At 51.8% G+C, this 18091-nt stretch overlaps 1 protein-coding gene across 1 annotated transcript in view; it reads right to left on the bottom strand.

Moving 5' to 3' along the window:
* Positions 1-18091, bottom strand: part of CCDC33 (coiled-coil domain containing 33) — a 139334-nt gene that overhangs the window by 60556 nt on the left and 60687 nt on the right. The window contains 8 exon segments of the mRNA XM_068990971.1: positions 665-735; positions 738-800; positions 1648-1777; positions 8614-8734; positions 10884-11107; positions 13030-13139; positions 15973-15985; positions 17779-17899. Coding sequence (XP_068847072.1) covers positions 665-735; positions 738-800; positions 1648-1777; positions 8614-8734; positions 10884-11107; positions 13030-13139; positions 15973-15985; positions 17779-17899 — 853 coding nt within the window.

Genomic DNA, 18091 nt, shown 5'->3' on the forward strand with positions numbered 1-18091 from the left:
AACATGGCATAGAAATAGACAGTGATGATGATAACTCATTGTTATTGAGTATTTATTCTATTCTAAGTGGTATACAGGTGTTTCCTCAAAAACAAAACAAAACAAAACTTATAGTAACCATATGAGAGAAGTACTGTTATTATGAACCCATTTTATAGACAGGGAAACTAAGGCACTGGGACCAAGTAATTTTTCCATGGTCATATAAGCTGATAAATGCTAGAACCAGACAGTCTGGCTCCAGACTGTCATGATATACAGAGAAATCATATCCAGCATGCTGTCTCCATTTCAGAGATGGGTGCTCTATAGGTTCAGAGAGGTTAAGTAAACTGTCCCAGGTTCTATTGTGAGGACTAGGGCAAGTTAAGATTTGAACTCAGGTTTGGCTGGTTAAAAGTCTGCTCTCCCCCAGGGCCTCCCTGTGCCTCTCCCAAGTTGCTCAGGGGCAATTTCATCACTAGCCCGGGGCAAGACTGAGTTTTGGTGTTGGAGGTACTCCTCACATCTGACAGTGGTCAGATGCCCTGGTGGAGGCCCTGTTGGAAGTTGCTGGAGAAACCAGATTTGTTCTGTTGGTGGGGCGTGGTGGAGCAGGTTGGGGAGGGGTGAGGTCAGGGGGCCCAGCCATGGACTCTGTCCAGGGGATGAGCCAGGGGACTACTCACAGTGATGGGAGCTTCTCTACGCACAGTCCATTCAGGCCTTGCCCTATCAGCATCTTGTGGCACAAGGGCTCTTTAGAGGCAACACGGAGATGCCCAGGAGTATGTTAAGGGTCCATGGTTCACTGGTTTTCACTGTGGGGGAAGATCAAGTGGGCTCCCACTAAAGCCCCCAGCCCAGGCTTCTTGGATCCCAGCATCTGAGGCCCCACTGGGGCCCGTCTTTTGGTCAGTACTGAGTGCTAAATTGCTTCAGTCATGTCCGACTGTTTGTGATCCTATGGACTGCAGCCTGCCCAGCTTGCTTCCAGCTGGGAATCTCCAGGCAAGAACACCAGAGTGGGTTGCCATTTCCTTCTCCAGGGGATCTTCCTGACCCAGGGATCCAACCCGCGTTGCCTGTGTCTCCTGCACTGCAGGCAGATTCTTTACCACTGAGCCACCAGGGAAGCCCGCTTTGGTACCTGACATCTAATTCTCCCATCCCTCACCACCCACCAATTTCTTGCCTCCTGACCTTTCCCTGCGCAAATCTCCTCTGCCCTTCAGGGCTTCCTGAGTGCAAGGCCAACTCCAAGCATATTCCATGTCTCTAGGTGTGTATATGGTTCTCCCTTGGCTCTGCGCTTTGGGGGCTTCAGTCTGATGGTGCGGAATTGACTGTGGATCAGCTGGTCTCTGAATCCTGTATCCCTGCCCCCAAGGCTGTGAGCTCTTGGGGTCCCTCTCCTCTCTTGTCACTGACAGACTCAACTGGAGGCAGGTGGTGGTGCAATAAACACATGGATCTAGTATGGAAATAGGGCCCGTGTGTCCTGGCCCAGGCCCCAGTGTGCTCCCCAATCTGTCTGCATACACCGGAGGCTCTCTTGGGACCCCTTCACCCATCCCCACAGGAGGCAGAGGCAGGATGGTCTGAACACCCTCTCAGACACATGTCCTGGTGTGTGGCTTCCCTGAGGTGGCAACGGAGGTCACTCACTTGAAGACGAGGGGCAGTACTCCAGCACCATGGCTGTGTCCTCGGAGAAGTTGGTGGCCCCATCTTGGTTTTGGAAGAGGAAGGACTGATGCCACAGGGGCAGCTCTGGGGGTCCCACAGGCTTGAACAGCTGCAAGGAGAAGGTGGGAGTAGGTGGTGGGGTCACAGCTTCTCCTGAATCAAGGAATGTTCAGACATCAGCTTGTGTACATGTCTGTATACATCACAGAGATTTGTCCCGATTATGAAAGCAACACACAGTTTTGGAAAAATACAGAAAAGCAGAAAGATGAAGCAAAACCTGAATTCCTACGTTAGAGAAAGCTGTTCATAATACTGCATGTTCCTTTCTCGGTTTTTTTTTTGCTGCACTGTGAATCCTGCAGGATCTTGGTTGCCCAACCAGGGATCAAACTCATGCCCCTGTGATCCTAACCACTGGACTGCCAGGGAATTACCTCTTTTTATTGACAGTGTTTTTTTTTTCCCCTATGCCTATTTTGTATATAATCGCCATGTAATTGTCATCTTGCCTTTTTTTTTTTTACATTTACCATTAAACCCTGAGCATATCCAGAGTCCTAAGTAACATTAATTACCCATCTGTAGTAGCTGCAGGACATTCTGCCATGTCCAAGCATCCTGGTTCCTCCCTTCCCATTTATCCAATAAACTGCATCAAATAATCTTTGATACATAGCTCTGTATCTTAAATTATTTCCTTAGAACAAGTACCCAAAATAGAACTGTTGAATTAAAGGACATACATATTTTAAGACACTTGATTCATCATGGGGAAACTCTTCCCCAACAGTTATACCAGTGTTCCCACCCATGGCCGGTGGTGTTCTAGATGCCAAGTTAGATGTGACCTCTGTCCTTGTCACCAGTCCCTCTCTGCCCTGCATGGGTGTCCCAGCCCCTCGCAGCAGCCACAGCAGGTCTTCAATAGGGCATTTAGGGGACTAAGCCAGTATCCAGGGCACGCATGTGGCTAGTATTTAAACAACAAATTGAGACAGCATTAACGATAGCTTCCAAACAAGGGACTATCTGAGACACTCCCACGGGTGATCAGAAAAGCCTGCTTGAAGGAAGCAGGACTAGAGAAAGCCTCTAAGAGAAAGGTCTGGCAGGCTGAAGGGAGGGAGGCTGTTATTCTGGGTGGGAAAACCTCCTGAGCAAACGTGTGGAGGTGGCATCAAGTCTGGCATGTGTGGACCCCCTAGAATGAGGAGGGACTCCAAGGAGAGAAGGTCAAGCATCTGCAAAGGCCAAAAGGTGATGAGTGAGTGATGGGATTGGGTGTGTGTGTGTGGTGGGGGGTGGTGGTGGTGTCAGCCTGTAACAACAAGCAGGCAGCCCTGCATGGTCCCAACCCAGGGAGGTGCTTGGGGGTCATTGGCACAGACTCTCCAAGTAGCTGCCGTGCCTCTGCCCCCAGCCTGGGGCTTTTAGGTGGGTGGCAGTTGCTCCCACCTCTGGCTCTCCTGCGGGAATCAGTCACCACTCGAAAAGGTCAGCACAAATGCACTGCCGGCTCCAGGAATTATTGACAGCAGGATTGTGAAGCACAGTGTGGGTCCCCTCCCCCGCCATGGCAGGGCCCTGATGCCTGTCACACTAAAGTGTCTCTCCCATCCTCCCAGACCCGGCTGCAGGCTCAGCTGTGTCTGCCTCTGCCCCCAGGGAGATGAGCTGCAGTCACTTTGGGACCTGAAACCAGGGGTGATGGGAGTGCTCCTGAGAGCAGGTGCTGGTGGCAGCTCAGGGACAGTGACTTGGCCACCAGGTCAGGTCAGAGAAGCTGCTCTGGGTTCTGTGGTGCCCGGGAATGGCCTTTCAGGATTTATCCCCAAACCATGCCCATCCCAGAGCGACTATTCTCCCGAATCCCAGAGGGGAATCCACACAGCCTGGACCATCTGCCAGATACCAAGGCACTCAAGGAGGACCTGTGACAGCCCCCTCTGCCCCACCCAGGAAGAGGGGTGTTTAATGGATGCTGTCTGTGCTCTCTAGGGGCTATTAATGTGTCTAAATGGAGTCTACACAGCAAGAAACAGTGTCTGCCTGGCCAGAAAGGACAGCTCCCTCCCTGAATGGTTTCCCAGATGAGTCCCCCAGGAAAGATCCTTTCAGACCTAGAACTGCGGAGGAAGGGACAGCCTCTTTCCTGTGTTTATGGGGTGGGGGCAAGGAATCAAGGTTAAACTATCTCCCGAGGCTGACACCAGGGACCTGGTGAAGATGCTGGTAGCATGGGGTGGGAGCACCATAAGTGCAGAAGCCATTCCCCATAGATGCTAATGGCAAAGGCTCTGGCAGGCTGTGGAATAAGGAATGTGATTAACCTTCAGCTGTGATCTTCAGCAAAGCCATTAACCCCCAGCCACTGAGGCAGACCTGCCTTCCCCGGGGACAGAGCCTTCATTACATGGGCCTACGGTCCCTCCTCACATTTCTCCAGGGTCCACCACAACCACACCCACGCCTGCCGCTGCCTGCTCTGCCCAGACGCAGTGGTGGCCACCAAGGGGGCAGCTGATGCTGGGTGGCTGGGACACCTAGGCTCTGGGCCCGGGTCTGCTTCAACCTTGTGTGTGACCTTCAGCAAGTCCCTTCCCCTCTCTAAGACCTGGTTTTCATTGTCCAGTGAGAAGACATTTTGGGCGCCATGCTTTGACAGGCTGCTGTGAAGGCTGAAGGAGAGAGCAGATGTTTGGCTGTGAAGGTGAAGGCTCAGTTCAGTTGAACTCAGCAAATACTAATTGGAGGCTTCTCCATGCTCATGGATACTGGGGTGCAGTAAGGCCTATGGGAGAACTAGAGCCTGACCATTCTCCCCTCTGGAGCTCATTGCCTGCCAGGGGGTGAGGATACACACACACACACAGACACACACACACACACACACACACTTATGATCCATGCAGAGGCCTAAGCAAGTTGTGGGTCGTGGAAGCCAAATGTCTGAGAGAAAAGCTATGACTTCCTGACTGGAGAGGGGAGGGCCTTAGGGGTTGTGCAGGAGGTATAAGAAGGTGGAAGACCACTCCAGTCTGAGAGTATAGCAGAGGCCAAGACTGGCAGGTGACAGAGGACAGCATGGCTGTGAACAGCCAGTCATCCAGTGTAGCTAGAGAACGCCTGGGTGAACAGGGACAGAGACCCAGGAGGCTGGAGGGGGACAAGGCCTGTGTATCTGGCTGACAGTGAGGACTTTGCCCTGTCCGTGGTAGGGACAAGGAGTCCAGGGGGAAAGCCTAAACCTGGGCAGGGAGCTGTTGTGGCCACTTGTCACAGGATGGATGGGAAGGGCCCTGCTGGAGGCTGCTGCAATGGTCCAGCCAAAAGGAGACGCCAGCAAGGGAAAGGGGTCTCGTGAGAGCTTGGGTGCAGATCGGCTGTGGGAACTGAGCAGGGAAGAGATGCAAGTGGGCACAGACTCCACTGCTTGCATTTCATCAGCTAGGAGCTCTATCAGTTCTGTAGGAGGCCAGGGTAGGAGTGACTCCTAAGTTCCACCCTCTGTTGGGTCCCACAGGCTGTGCCCAGTCAACTCATCAGAGTTCAGGTTTCGCTGTCATCACCAGGCTCCGAGAGAAGTGAAGCAGACACTGAGGGCTGCCTACCCCTCAGCCATCCCCTTCTTTCCTCCAAGCCCAGAACCAGCTTTGGTCCAGGTGCCCCTTCTCTACACCTGTCTGCACTGGCAGGGTGATATGCCATGCCTTTTCTCCATGATTGGCAGAGAGACATGCATGTGATCCAATTCTGGCCAAAAAGATGAGGGGGGGAGTCTTCTGAAGGGCAGCTGGAGGAGGTTGCCAAGTCCTCATAAAAACCACTTGTGGGTGTTGGCAGGAATGTAAGTTGGTGCAGCCACTATGGAAAACAGTATGGAGGTTCCTCAGGAAGCTGAAAAAAAAAAGAGAGCTGCTGTATCATCCAACAATCCCACTCCTGGGTATATACCCAGACAAAACTATGATTCAAAGAGATACAGGCACTTCTACGTTCACAGCGGCACTATTCACAATAGCCAAGTCAAGGAAGTAACCTAAACGTCCATCAACAGATGAGTGGGTAAAGAAAACGTATATACATATACACAATGGAACACGACTCAGGCGGTAAAAAGAACGAAATAATGCCGCTTATAGCAATGTGGATGCAACTAGAGATTGGCCTACTAAGGGCAGTAAGTCAGAAAGAGAAAGACAAATACCGCATGACGTCACTTGTATGTAGAGTCTAAAATACGACAGAAATGAACCTATCTACAAAGTAGAAAGAGACTCACAGACACAGAGAGCAGACTTGTGGCTGCCAAGGGGGAGGGGGGGTGGAGGAGGGAGGGAAGGGGAGTTTGGGATTAGCATATGTAAACTATTATATGTAGGACGATGGGTAAACAATAAGGTCCCACTATATGACACAGGGGTTAATATTCAATATCCTGTGATAAACTATAATGGAAAAGAATATATATAAAAAGCATGTCTATATGTGTAAAACTGAGTCTTTGCTGTTTAGCAGAGAATCAGCTACAGTTCAATAAATTAAAAAAAAAAACAACACTTGTGGGAAGGAGAGTTTCTCTTGTCCTCCTGGTCTTGGCACCTCTTTCTCTGGATGGGGTGCCAGAATGTTATGTACCCATGAGCTGTTAACTGGCTGAAGATGGCAATCCAGGGTTGTTGAAAAGATCCTGAGTCCTTGAGCATGCTGCTGAGCCCACGCATCAACCAATTCTGGCAGCATCTTCATGGGGATCTGTCCCAAGGGGCCATAAGAGTTTAAGTTGATGGGAATTAGGGTTCATGCTACTTGCAGCCAACTGTAACAAGGGCAATGGCAAGGCTGGCCTCAGAGGGGGCATTGCACCAGGGGAAGGGCAGCTGTGAAAGGGTCTGAATCCATTTCACTTCCACCCAGGAGGTGGACATTTTGCAGAGGTTAATCCAGTAAGTCTTCCTAACAGCCTCGTAAGGTAGAAATTAGGAACTGGAGAAATCAAGAAGCTTGCCAAGTGGACTTCCCTGGTGGTCCAGTGGCTAAAACTCCACATTCCCAATGCAGGGGGCCCAGGTTCAACCCTTGGTCGGGTAACTGGAACCTGCATGCTGCAACTAAAAAAAAAATCTTGCTTGTGACTATGAACACAGAAGACCCGATGTACCACAACCAAGACTCCATACAGCCAAACAGATTAAAAAAAAAAGAAGAAGCTTGCCAAAGTTCACCCAGCCAGCAAGTCACAGAAGAGGGGTCAAACTCAGGTCTTCTAAACCCTCGAGTCCCCACCCACAGTGCTGCGTCATGGTGCGTGACTGGTGGGACATCACTACACCCCAAGATGTCCGAGGGGCAGGTCCCAGCAGTGACCTAGTCCACCCCCCACCCCTGAACTCAGATGAGGGGACTGATAACTTTGAGAGAGGACAGGACAGGGATCTGTGTGAGCTGCTGACTGGTGCCCCTTCCAGGTAGGGCTCTGCTCACCCCCCTCATCTCCCCGCCTGTACCACAGAAGCCTGCCCGTGTCCTCTCACTGCTGGGACCTGGGCACCCCTTTGCCAGCTGCCAGTGAGTTCCCAATCTGGCCCAACTGCCATGGCCAGGTGATCTTCAGCAAGTGTCCCATCATCGCTGGGCTTCTGGCCCCCAGTCCCACACGTGCAAGAGGCACTGGGAACAATGCCCCCCCACCCAGACTAGTTAGGCAGCAAAGGCAGCCAGACCCCCCCAGGGTAGGGAGGGGGCTCACTCATTAAAGCAGTCAGCGCTTCCTGTCCCTCGGGATTGCTTGCTGATTGGTTCATAATTTTCTGGGCAAATGCAGGGCCATGAGTGAGATGACTCTGGGGAAATCAGGCCGAGGATTGGTTTGGGTTTGAAGCCTCTGTCCCCAGAGTCCCCCTCTGCCCCACCCCTCCTTACCACCATCACTCTTGTTCATGTCTAAGCCTTCTTCCAGTGTCTTTGCCTTTAAATGGAGACTGGGGCTCCAAAGAGGTACCTCATTCTATATTCATTATGCCAGACACAAACTCTGGTTGGCAGACAACAGGAAGCACTTCCCAAGCACTCCTATCTTCTTCAAGACCCCAGGAAAGTTGGGACCATGGTGTGGGGCAAAGGGAAGACTATGGGAAGAGATCAGTGAGGCCGTTGCTGGACCCAGCCAACCCGCTCCACGCTGTACTCAAACCCACCGCCCTCCCCTCCAGCCCAGATGTGTACCATGTCCTGTGCATTTTTGCCTCCACATCTGTGCTCTTGTTCTCAGCCATTCTACACCAACCCTTCCCTGTTAAAAACTCAGTGGTCCAATGTCTGGGCACCTGTCCAGCCTTCACACCCCTCTCACCTTTGGTTAAAAAATTTTACTTATTGTAGTAAAACAGGCATAATATAAAATTTATCATTTTAACCATTCTAAGTACATAGTTCAGTGGCATTAAGTACATTTACAATGTGGCATAACCATCACCACCACTGATTTCCAGAACTTTCTCATTATACAAAACAGAAACTCTGTACCCATTAAATAATAATAGCTCCCCCTTCTCTCCTCTCCCGGTTCCTGGAAACCACCATTCTACTGTCTGTCTCTATGATTCGCCTGCTCTAGGTACTGCATGTAAGTGGAATCACATAATATTTATCTCTGCTCTGATTTTTATGGCTCTGCCAGTCCCTCCTGGTTTGTTGCTATTATGCATTATTTTGTATATTTAACCTTTTCACGTGTGTGACTCCTGTCTTCACCAAACCAAAAACTCCCCTGAGGGCAGCTTCTCCACAGCACAGACAGCCCTGCCTTGGGGCACAGGCCAGGATCCAGTGAACTCTTATTTAACAGTCAAGTGAACAGCTGACTGAGTGAGCAAATACATGAGTGGGTCAGCTACTAGAGATATGAGCCAGAGACAGGGCGAATGAGGGAAAGCGCCATACCTGAGGGCACCTGTTCTGGCTGACCCGAGGAACGCCAAAGTTCATTCCGGACGGCGTGGGGAAGGAGAGTGGGGTGACGGGAAGCCCCGTGGTGGCCGGGTTCTGGTTTACCTGACTGTCCCTGGGGAGGCAAAGAGACCCTCCTCAGCACAGGAGTGTGATGGGTGTCCAGCACTGCTGGCTCTGTGCCCAGCCTGGTGGCCGAGGACTCCCATGCGGGCGCTGGATTGATGTGAGAGAGGAAAAGGGTGAGGCAGCCCGCATCGTTCAGGTCTGGACCCCCAGACAGATGATGGACCCTGATCCTTCAGATCACTGGTCCTAGTCTTGAGAAAGCCCTGCTCAGGATACGGGCTGCAGTGCCCAGGTTCCCTTCCCCAGGACTCACGGCGGCCTCACTGAGTCCCCTCCTGAGGACTGGGAACCCACCAAACCCAACAGAGGCCTGGGGAGAAGGAGGATGGGCCAGGGATGGGGCCAAGGAGACTGCCAGGAGGATGAGGAAGGGGATGGGAAGAGGCCCCTGCCAGGTTGGACCACTCTCTCTCTGGCCCTTCTAGCGTTGCTTTCAGTGGGAAGAGTAGGGGCTTGCTCTGGATCTCTCTCTCTTTTCTCTCCTCCCTTTGTCTCGCCAGCGCCCTTTCCTAAGCCCCCCTGCTAGGACTCCTCCCAGCTGGTTGCCTGCTCACTCCACACAGGTATGAGCTGACAAGGGCTTAAAACAGTGATGAGGACCATTCAGCTCTCACAAGAGACAGAATCTCTTTACTAAAATCAAAAGACTGAATCTCTGATGGTGGCAATTTAAACTCTGGATGGAAGTGGGGTCAGGGCCTAAGGGACTTCACTGGAACTTGTTAGACTTTTACTCACAGGGACTTCAACAGGTGTAAGGGCTGAGATGGGGATCTGAGAAGTGTGTGTGCATGGCGGGGGAGGTGTTAATTTCCAACTGTTCTGTTCTGAATGGTCGAGTGTGAATGAACGGCTACCTGCTCATGCCAACCTGAAGCAATTTCTTCCACTGTGCTCTCTGCTCTGCCATCAGGAGCAGACAGGAAGGACATCTGTGCTGGGGCAGGGGAGTGGGCAGGGGGCTGGTGGGCAAAGGGGCCAGACTCTACAGGACAAGTCAGAGGGCTGGGGTGGGGGTGGGGCAGACCCACAGTGGGGGGCGCCCTGCAGGCCAAAGTTCAGCCTGGATATTACAGGTGTAACCCCTCACTGAGGGGTGTGATCTGGGGACAGCAAAGCCAAGCTGTTGTCACTCTTCCTTGTGTGTGTGTGTGTGTGTGTGTGTGTGTGTGTGTGAGAGCTGCTGGCTGTCTTCAGGGAAGACATGATCAAAGGGGGAGAGGGGTAGATGGGAGCAGAGGGTGTCTGCAGGTCTGACACCTTTAGCGTTCAAGGGGAAGCAGAGATGTAGGTCAGGAGCTCTGGGCTTCCGTACCAGACTCCCCTTGGGTCTCAGTGTTTCCAGCTGTGAAATGGGGCTGACAAACACGTCTTGCCTTACCGGGCTTACAGTGCTATGGGGTAGATCAGACCAGCCCTGTTGGGGCAGGGGAAGCCCAGAGCTTAGGCAGGAGCCACCTGTCTCCCACCCTGATCATACTCCAGCCATGGCTGGAGTTGAATCTGTCCTCCTGGGCTGTTTGAAGGCTGAGGGCAAGGGAGAAGGGCTAGGTCCCAAGACCACATCTTCCTGGAGCATTGCCAGTCCTCCTGGAGCTACTGAAAGGTCTGGAGATAGAAGGTAATGGGAGGAGGGGAGCATGTATGGCAGCTAGGCCCAAGCTGGGCCTGGTCCTGACCTGGCTAATGGAAGAGGCATTCATTGAATGAATGAATGATGACCTAACTGGAAGACCAGCCAAATCTCTTCAGAAACAAGGAAGGGTAAGGAGGTCCCTAAAAATTTCCCTCAGGGTATGTAAGCCCTAGTTCAGGGGTCACTACTCTTGAAGGGACAGAAAAAGAGAGAGAACACCAGAGAATGTGGGCCACAGTAGGGCACTCTGCCTCACCCCATGACGGTCAGGGAGACATAGGTTTTGGGAACCTCCTGTCCTCCCTGCGTGGTATGTGAGGAGCAGAGCAAGGTTAGGGCAGGGTCACATGCCTGGAAAGTGCTGGAAAAGATCAGGGACCATCATCATCATTTTTATTCCCATCATTCCTGCCATCCCAGGGCAGGTTCTATACAGACTACTTCGGCTATTTTTGAAAGGCCCAGTGCCTTTTTCTTTCTCAATTTCTTCCCCAGACACCCCTGCCTCACACCATCAGGCCAGCCAGAGGTGGCAGCCAAGAGCAGAGCCTGGGGCCTGCTTAAAGTTGGACCCCACCCCATGCCTGAGGGTCCCAGTGCCAACACCCCCAGAGCTGTGTGGTTGTGGTCGATGTAGCAGGGGATGAAGCTGCCCTTCTGAATGACCATTGCATACAGTTGGGTCTTGGCAGTGGCTTCATTGACTTTCCCAGACTCAGTGGGCTAGGGACAGGGTGCTGGAAGAAGACACACAAGAGGAAGCGTGACTAAGGGGCCGACCCTGGCCATAAATCCAGCCCTCTGCAATCATTTGGCATTGCTCTACTGGGGCTCCCAGCTGATAATTAAAGCTCATGGTCCCTGCGAGCCCTTCCAAGGAGATCAATATAATAAATCTTCCCTGTTCTATTTGAATATTTCATCACCCTCACAAGGACCACTGCCTGCCTGTTCTCTTTGTAAAGATGTGATAAGGGTTGTAAGCGGACAGAGAGTCAGGAGGTCTGCTGATGTTCCCAGTGTTATGGCTGAACTGCTCAGTGTCCCCGGTGAGGCACTAATCTCTCTGGATCTTTGCTTCCTCATCCTGAGGGCCTGGGCATGGGGTTCTCCTTGGAACCCAGGGAAGGTATGGACTTCTGGGGCCGTGGTTGAGGAGTTGCTTGGAAAGAAGTCAGTGCCAGGGCCTGAGGGAGGGAGGGAGGAGGAGAACTAATCTGAACTGAGCACCTACTATGTGCCAGGCCCCTTGCTATGTACTTTAGGCCCATCATGGCACTTGAGCTTCCTAATGTCCTCACTAGGAAGGACAGTATCTAAGTTTTGCTGAGGAGGAATAGAGGCTTAGGGGGTTATGGATATACCACTGGTAAGCAGCAAAACTTGGACTGCAAGGAGATCCATTCTGAAGGAGATCAGCCCTGGGATTTCTTTGGAAGGAATGATGCTAAAGCTAAAATTCCAGTACTTTGGCCACCTCATGAGAAGAGTTGACTCATTGGAAAAGACTCTGATGCTGGGAGGGATTGGGGGCAGGAGGAGAAGGGGATAACAGAGGATGAGATGGCTGGATGGCATCACTGACTCGATGGACGTGAGTCTGAGTGAACTCCGGGAGTTGGTGACGGACAGGGAGGCCGGGAGTGCTGCGATTCATGGGGTCACAAAGAGTCAGACACGACTGAGCGACTGAACTGAACTGAACTGAAACTTGGGTTAGGAACCCAGGCTAACTTCACATTTTTCTTTAAACAATCCTAGAGGTCTGTGATGTATACTGAGAGGGAAAAGTGATGCTTCTGTTCATCTCTTACCAGTGCTTGGCACACAGTAGGTGCTTATTAAAGTACTTGAATAATGAAAGACTGAATTATCCTTTCTATCAGTCAGCAATGGGGAGAAGGGTTGGGCAGGGGGCACTGGGGCAGGGAGGCTTGGGTCATGGACTGAGGGGTTATTGCCTTGCAATGCACCCCTCTAGGCTCTTGCCCTGTTGTCCACTAGAGGGGTGCATTCCAAGGAACACTGTATCTCCCACACACCCCAATTCTCCCGAGCCTTCCTCCTGCCAAGGCAGCATGGAGACAGCACAGAATGAGCTAGCGTGGGAGACAGTGTGTCCTAGGCTCACCCTTGACTCTGCTACTCACTTACTCTGTCACCCAGGATGAGAGGGTTCTACTCTCTGGGTCTGAGTTCTATGTATGCAAAATACGATTCACCTTGAGAATCAGAGATGGTGTGTGTGGTACCTAGCCCAGGACCTGGAATATAGTAGGTGCTCTGTAAATACTGTATTTCTTTGACTTTTAGGTAACTTCCCTTTCTTTAAATATGTGTGAAATGAGAATACGTCTTTAATTGGTGTATTCATTTAATGCAGTAGATGTTCTGCGCTCACTAGACTGTTTTATGGAGATGAACTCGAAGAATTCCAAATTCTTATGGAAATCATTCCTGTTTATCTGCTGGGAGCTATGTTTCTTGAGTCCCACATGGCCCAAGAGTTGCAATACTTCTGGGTCAGCCTGGGATGCCCAGTGTTGCTCTGAAGGAATAGCTGGGGTCATCTAGGTGGTGCCCACCTGCCCTCTCTCTACTTGTCCCAGGCCCACATGAGCCCAGAGCCCAGGGCTCTGCCTCACTTTCACCAACTCAAAGCGGTAGGGGCGGAAGACATGCGAGGACTTGATGGGGATTTGGAAGGGCAACAGCTCCTCTTTCTTTTCATTGTCCACCACCTTGAGAATAACTTCTGGAGAGAGAGAAATGAACACAGGCTCATAGCAGGGCTCAGCTGATCACTGTCCCTGCAAGTGAGGTGAGACAGTGACAGGTGAGCAAGGGGCCCACACTGAAGAATCAACATGCGTGCACAGCTGTAGAACACACAGACACACACAACTTCACAAGCACTACTGATGCCTGCACAGGGTAAGGATCCACGCCAGGCGCTGTTGGGACCGAACGATGCAGTTCTCTCCTGCTCTCCAGATTCCCAGCCCAGAGATGAACACACACAGAACGGAGCCCAGTCCCCTTAGCAATAGACTCATGGACAGACCCAGAGACACACACGTAAGTACAGATAGTACCCCTTCCCGGGAATAAGGCCCCTTCCAGTGGTCATAGACACTCTTACTAACTCCTTAGGCAGGAGGGGGAGGGCTTGTCTCCCATAAGTTGTAGAGTGGGAAAAATGAGGCTCAGTAAGAAAAAAATGTTCTAATCAAGAAATCTTTCAATGCAAATATCAACAAAAGTCTGTAAATGAAAACTGATCTAAACACTGAGAATGATGTGCCATTTAGGAAACTCATTCCAAAGAGACTTCGTTTTGTCTTCAAATGCATGAACTTTGGGATGAACTCTGAGGAACACCACTGACCTGGAAATAATCATGGTGATCCTACTCAGTAAGCACTGACTGATTGCCAGCCATAGGGACTGGCACTCCTGACCCATTATTCCAACAAATTTCCACCACAGACCCTCAAGGAGGAATCACCATTTCTGTTTTTTAAGTGTGGACCTGGAATTCAGAGAGGTGATCTAACTTATCAACATCCCATGGTTGGTAAATGGCTGATGTGAGAGGCTGGATTTAGTGACCCTGAACTCATCTTCCCACTCTGGAAACCTATGATTTGAGGAAGAAGAGGATAGGGGGGAGGAGGAAATAAATAAGTAGATGGAGGAGGGAGGGAGATAAAAGAGAGATCTAGAGGAGAATGGGAAAGCGAGAATCGGGGTGGATGGATGTACTGGAGGGAGATTCTGGATAGCCCCTTGCCCTTTGCCTCTCTTCTTGAGACAAGGACGTTTCAGCACCAGGGACAGCTGCCGGCCCTGCAGGCTCACTGGGAGCACAGCGCTGCTGGGTCACGTGAGCTGAGTGGGTCATTTGGATGAGAGGGTGGAGGAGGAGCTGAGAGCTTTGCTGCTTTCTCTTCCTTATTTCCTCCTCCCCACAGCTACGGTGGAGGCACGGAAAGGGAAAGACACTTGCCAAAGTCCCTCTAGAGCCGGCCATATGGGATTCATGCTCAAAGGAAAGAGGAGGAAATAGGCACTGAAAGGACTTGAAGCTGCCTCGAAGAAAGGAGAATAAGGGACTTCTCTGGTGGTGTGGGCTTTCCTGGTGGCTCAGACGGTAAAGAGTCTGCCCGCAATGCGGGAGACCCAGGTTCGATTCCTGGGTCGGGAAGATCCCCTGGTGAAGGAAATGGCAATCCACTCCAGCACTCTTGCCTGGAAAATCCCATGGACAGAGGAGCCTGATGGGCTACAGTCCCTGAGGTAGCAAAGAGTTGGACACGACTGAGTGACTTCACTTCAGTACAGTGGTTAAGACTCGCTTCCACTGCAGGGGGTGCAGGTTCCATCTCTGGTTGGAAAACTAAGATTCCATATGCTGCACAGCTGAAAATAATAATGCAATAAAACAGAAATATAGGGCTTCGTTGGTGGCCCGGACAATAAAGAATCCACCTGCAATCCAGGAGAACAAGGTTCAATTCCTGGGTCGGGAAGATCCCCTGGAGAAGGGAATGGCTGCCCACTCCAGTATTCTTGCCTGGAGAATTCCATGGACAGAGGAGCCTGGTGGGCTACTGATCATGGAGTCGCAGAGTCAGACATGACTGAGCAAGGAATACTTTCACTTTTTAAGTGATTTATTAAAAAAAAAAAAAAGGAAGTAGAGTAAGGCAAGGGATGAAGTCAGTAGACCTAGTTTCTAGTACCAACATACTGACTTGCTTTGTGACTTGTAGCCAGTTACTTAACCTCTCTGAGCTTCATGTTCCTGCTCTGCAAAATGTTAATACTTTAAAGAAGAAAAACTGTCCCTCTCCTAATAACTGCTGTAGGGAAGGGGTATATGTTTTTCAACCCATAAAATTCTTAGCAAATAAATGTTCCTTGTAGCAGTCACCCTTTTCTTGCTCATTAACCATCTGTAGTGTTCCATATGCTCACCCAGACCTGAGCAGACTCAAAACACTCAGCTGGGGGATTCCAGTGCTCCCAGTCAAATTTACAAGAGTAGCTGTGAAGCCTGAAGCCCCTCATGGCCGTTACCCATGGGCCCTGAGTCCTCAAATCCAGTTGGAATTTGCTGAGGCCAAACAAGGGGTGAGTGCCTGCATTTCTCATCACGCCCCTCCGCAATCTCTGGAGCTCTATGTGGGCAGCCAGCAGAAGAGCTGTAATTGGGGGAAATGGACAGCCATCCTCCCTGTTCCTGTCTCCTTGCTACAAACACGCCTCATCAGCTTCTTTTCTGGGCATTGTGCCCCTCCGGCCTCCTACAGCTCCCTTTGTGTGGCCGACAAGCCATTTCTGCCGCCAGCCTGCTCTGGCCCTGACACGGGGTCTGTGACTCCCCTTTGCTTTTCATTAACACATCCTTGAGCTACCTCCCACCCTTCCCCCACCTCTTGGCCTGGCCCCCAATCTCCCCCACCCCCCACTGCAGATATCGCCACAGCAACCAGTTCCAACCCGGTTCCAACAAGCATCCAGCTCCTTCAGGCTGCAAAGAGGCTCCTGCGAATACTCCCTGCCTGCCCACAAAGTCTCCCCACCCTCTTGTCCCTCCTGCGCTGAATCCTGCTTCCCCCTCTGCTACACGGATGGGCCCCAAGGTCACTGACTCATCATGCCCTTTCCTGTAATCCCCCCAGATGTGGAGAGCCCAGGGCAGGATCACAGCCCAGGTCTACTCATCCCAACCTGCAAGCCTGTCAGCCACGCAGAGGTATACATACACACACACACACAAACTATATACATTATGTATCAACAGGCTTACACCAGCTCCCAGGTAAATCTAGCTGCACACATTAACACACTGTTGCAGCCAGACATGTGAATGCACTCACACATACAAGACACGCAGATGTGTGTGCCTGTAGGCACAGGCACGTGTTCACACATGCACCTGAACCAGCATGAAGGTGTTCATACGCAGGCGTACGTGTGTACCTGCATGAGATCCTTGGTCAGTTTCTCATCCTTTTCCACATTTGCTCAGCAGCTCCACTTATCCCTTCATAGGCAGAAAAGGAAAATCCTGGGGCTTGCCCTGGAACCAGCTTCTTTGTCCTGTTACTGGTGCTCCTCTCCCACCCCTCCCTCTCGCCCTTTCCACCGTCTTTAGCAGCTGGGGGCCCGTCTTTGCGAGGTAGATGAGGAGCTCTGCCTAAGTCCCCGGCAAGGTTTCCAAGGGGAGGAGTGAGGCCTGTCTTTGGAAGCAGGTCGCCTGCAAGATGGGAGCCTGAGACTGACCAGATAAGACCGGCATCTGCAAGTCTGCGCTAACAGAGCCTGATGCTGGTGCCCACAGTTGTCCTGGCATCAGCCGGTCAATACTGCTGCGTGCCCAGCCCAAGCTCTCACCTGAGAATGGAAACCAGATGGGTCCCCAGTATGGAAAACACAAGTGTGCACACATATGTGTGTACAGGCGTGTGTGCATGTAAGCTGCTTCAGTCGTGTCTGACTCTTTGGGACCCTATGGACTATAGCCCCCCGGCTCCTCTGTCCGTGGGATTCTCCAGGCAAGAGTACTGGAGTGGGTTGCCATGCCCTCCTCCAGGGGATATTCCCAACCTGGGGATTGAACCCAGGTCCCTTCTGTCTCCTGCATTAGCAGGTGGGTTCTTTGCCACCAGCGCCACCCAGGAAGCCCATACGTGTGTACATGGGTACCTTAAATTGCCTGCAGTGTCAGAATTTGCCAAAACACAGGGCCTAGAAAGGCTCCCGCGGGTGAAGGAGTGAGAACTATTAGGTAGCTTCTATGAACACGACCCCCGACCTCGGAAGCAGACATTCTACTACTGTCTGACAGCCTGCAGTGCCTGGGGAGGATGAGGCAGGACAACACAGCCATTCCAGGGAAGCAGAGGACCTCAGGAGCTACACTGAGAGCACGGGCTCCTGGGCCGAGTTCCCCCCTTACCGACCACTTGAGCTTGCGTCTGTGACATAAATCCCCTGAACCTCAGTGTTCTCATCTCAGCAGTGGGAGCAGCACTGCTCCTCTGGGGAGGGGTGAGCCAGTGAGCAGTGCGCGGGGACGTGCCAGGAAGCAGTTATGTGCCATTTCAGTGGGAGACGGTGGTAATAACAACCATGAAAATAATAACAACGGTCGTAAAAAAGATAAGCTTTCATTGTCTGGAAAATTCATTTATGTGGAACAACTCATTTTTCGAGCAGGCTGGGGAGATGAGGCATGACAGCATTATGACTTTTTTCCTCTAAAGTGCTTTCAGCTGAGCCCAAGATGTTCAGGTGGTCTCCAGCTGTGCTGGGGAGCCTGGTTCTGCCTCGCACTCCACCCCAGCACGCCAGCCGGCCTGCCCCACCTCCCCCTCATGCCCCACATCCTCCGCTTGGATCTCCATTTTGCCTGTGTCCCCCGAGATGGGGGCTTTGGTGAGCTCTGAGGGCACAGACGTGACTGCCTTGGAACTCAGGTTCTTTGCCCCCTTGGATGTAGTTTTCCTGGAGAGGAGGAGGAGCAGGCTGAGTCAGAGGGAGGGGGGTCCTGCCTGTTGTTCCCCTTCTCAGACTCCACTGTCCATAAATCTGAGCAAAGGGTGGACAGAGCATGACGCACTCCCTCCCAGGCAGAGACACTCACGTCGGCCCAGGCCCAGGGAACGCCAGGCCTTGCTCCTTGGCTGCCCTGCCTAC

The sequence above is a fragment of the Capricornis sumatraensis genome, chromosome 19 (assembly GCF_032405125.1).
Source record: "Capricornis sumatraensis isolate serow.1 chromosome 19, serow.2, whole genome shotgun sequence".
Taxonomy (NCBI): Eukaryota; Metazoa; Chordata; class Mammalia; order Artiodactyla; family Bovidae; genus Capricornis; species Capricornis sumatraensis.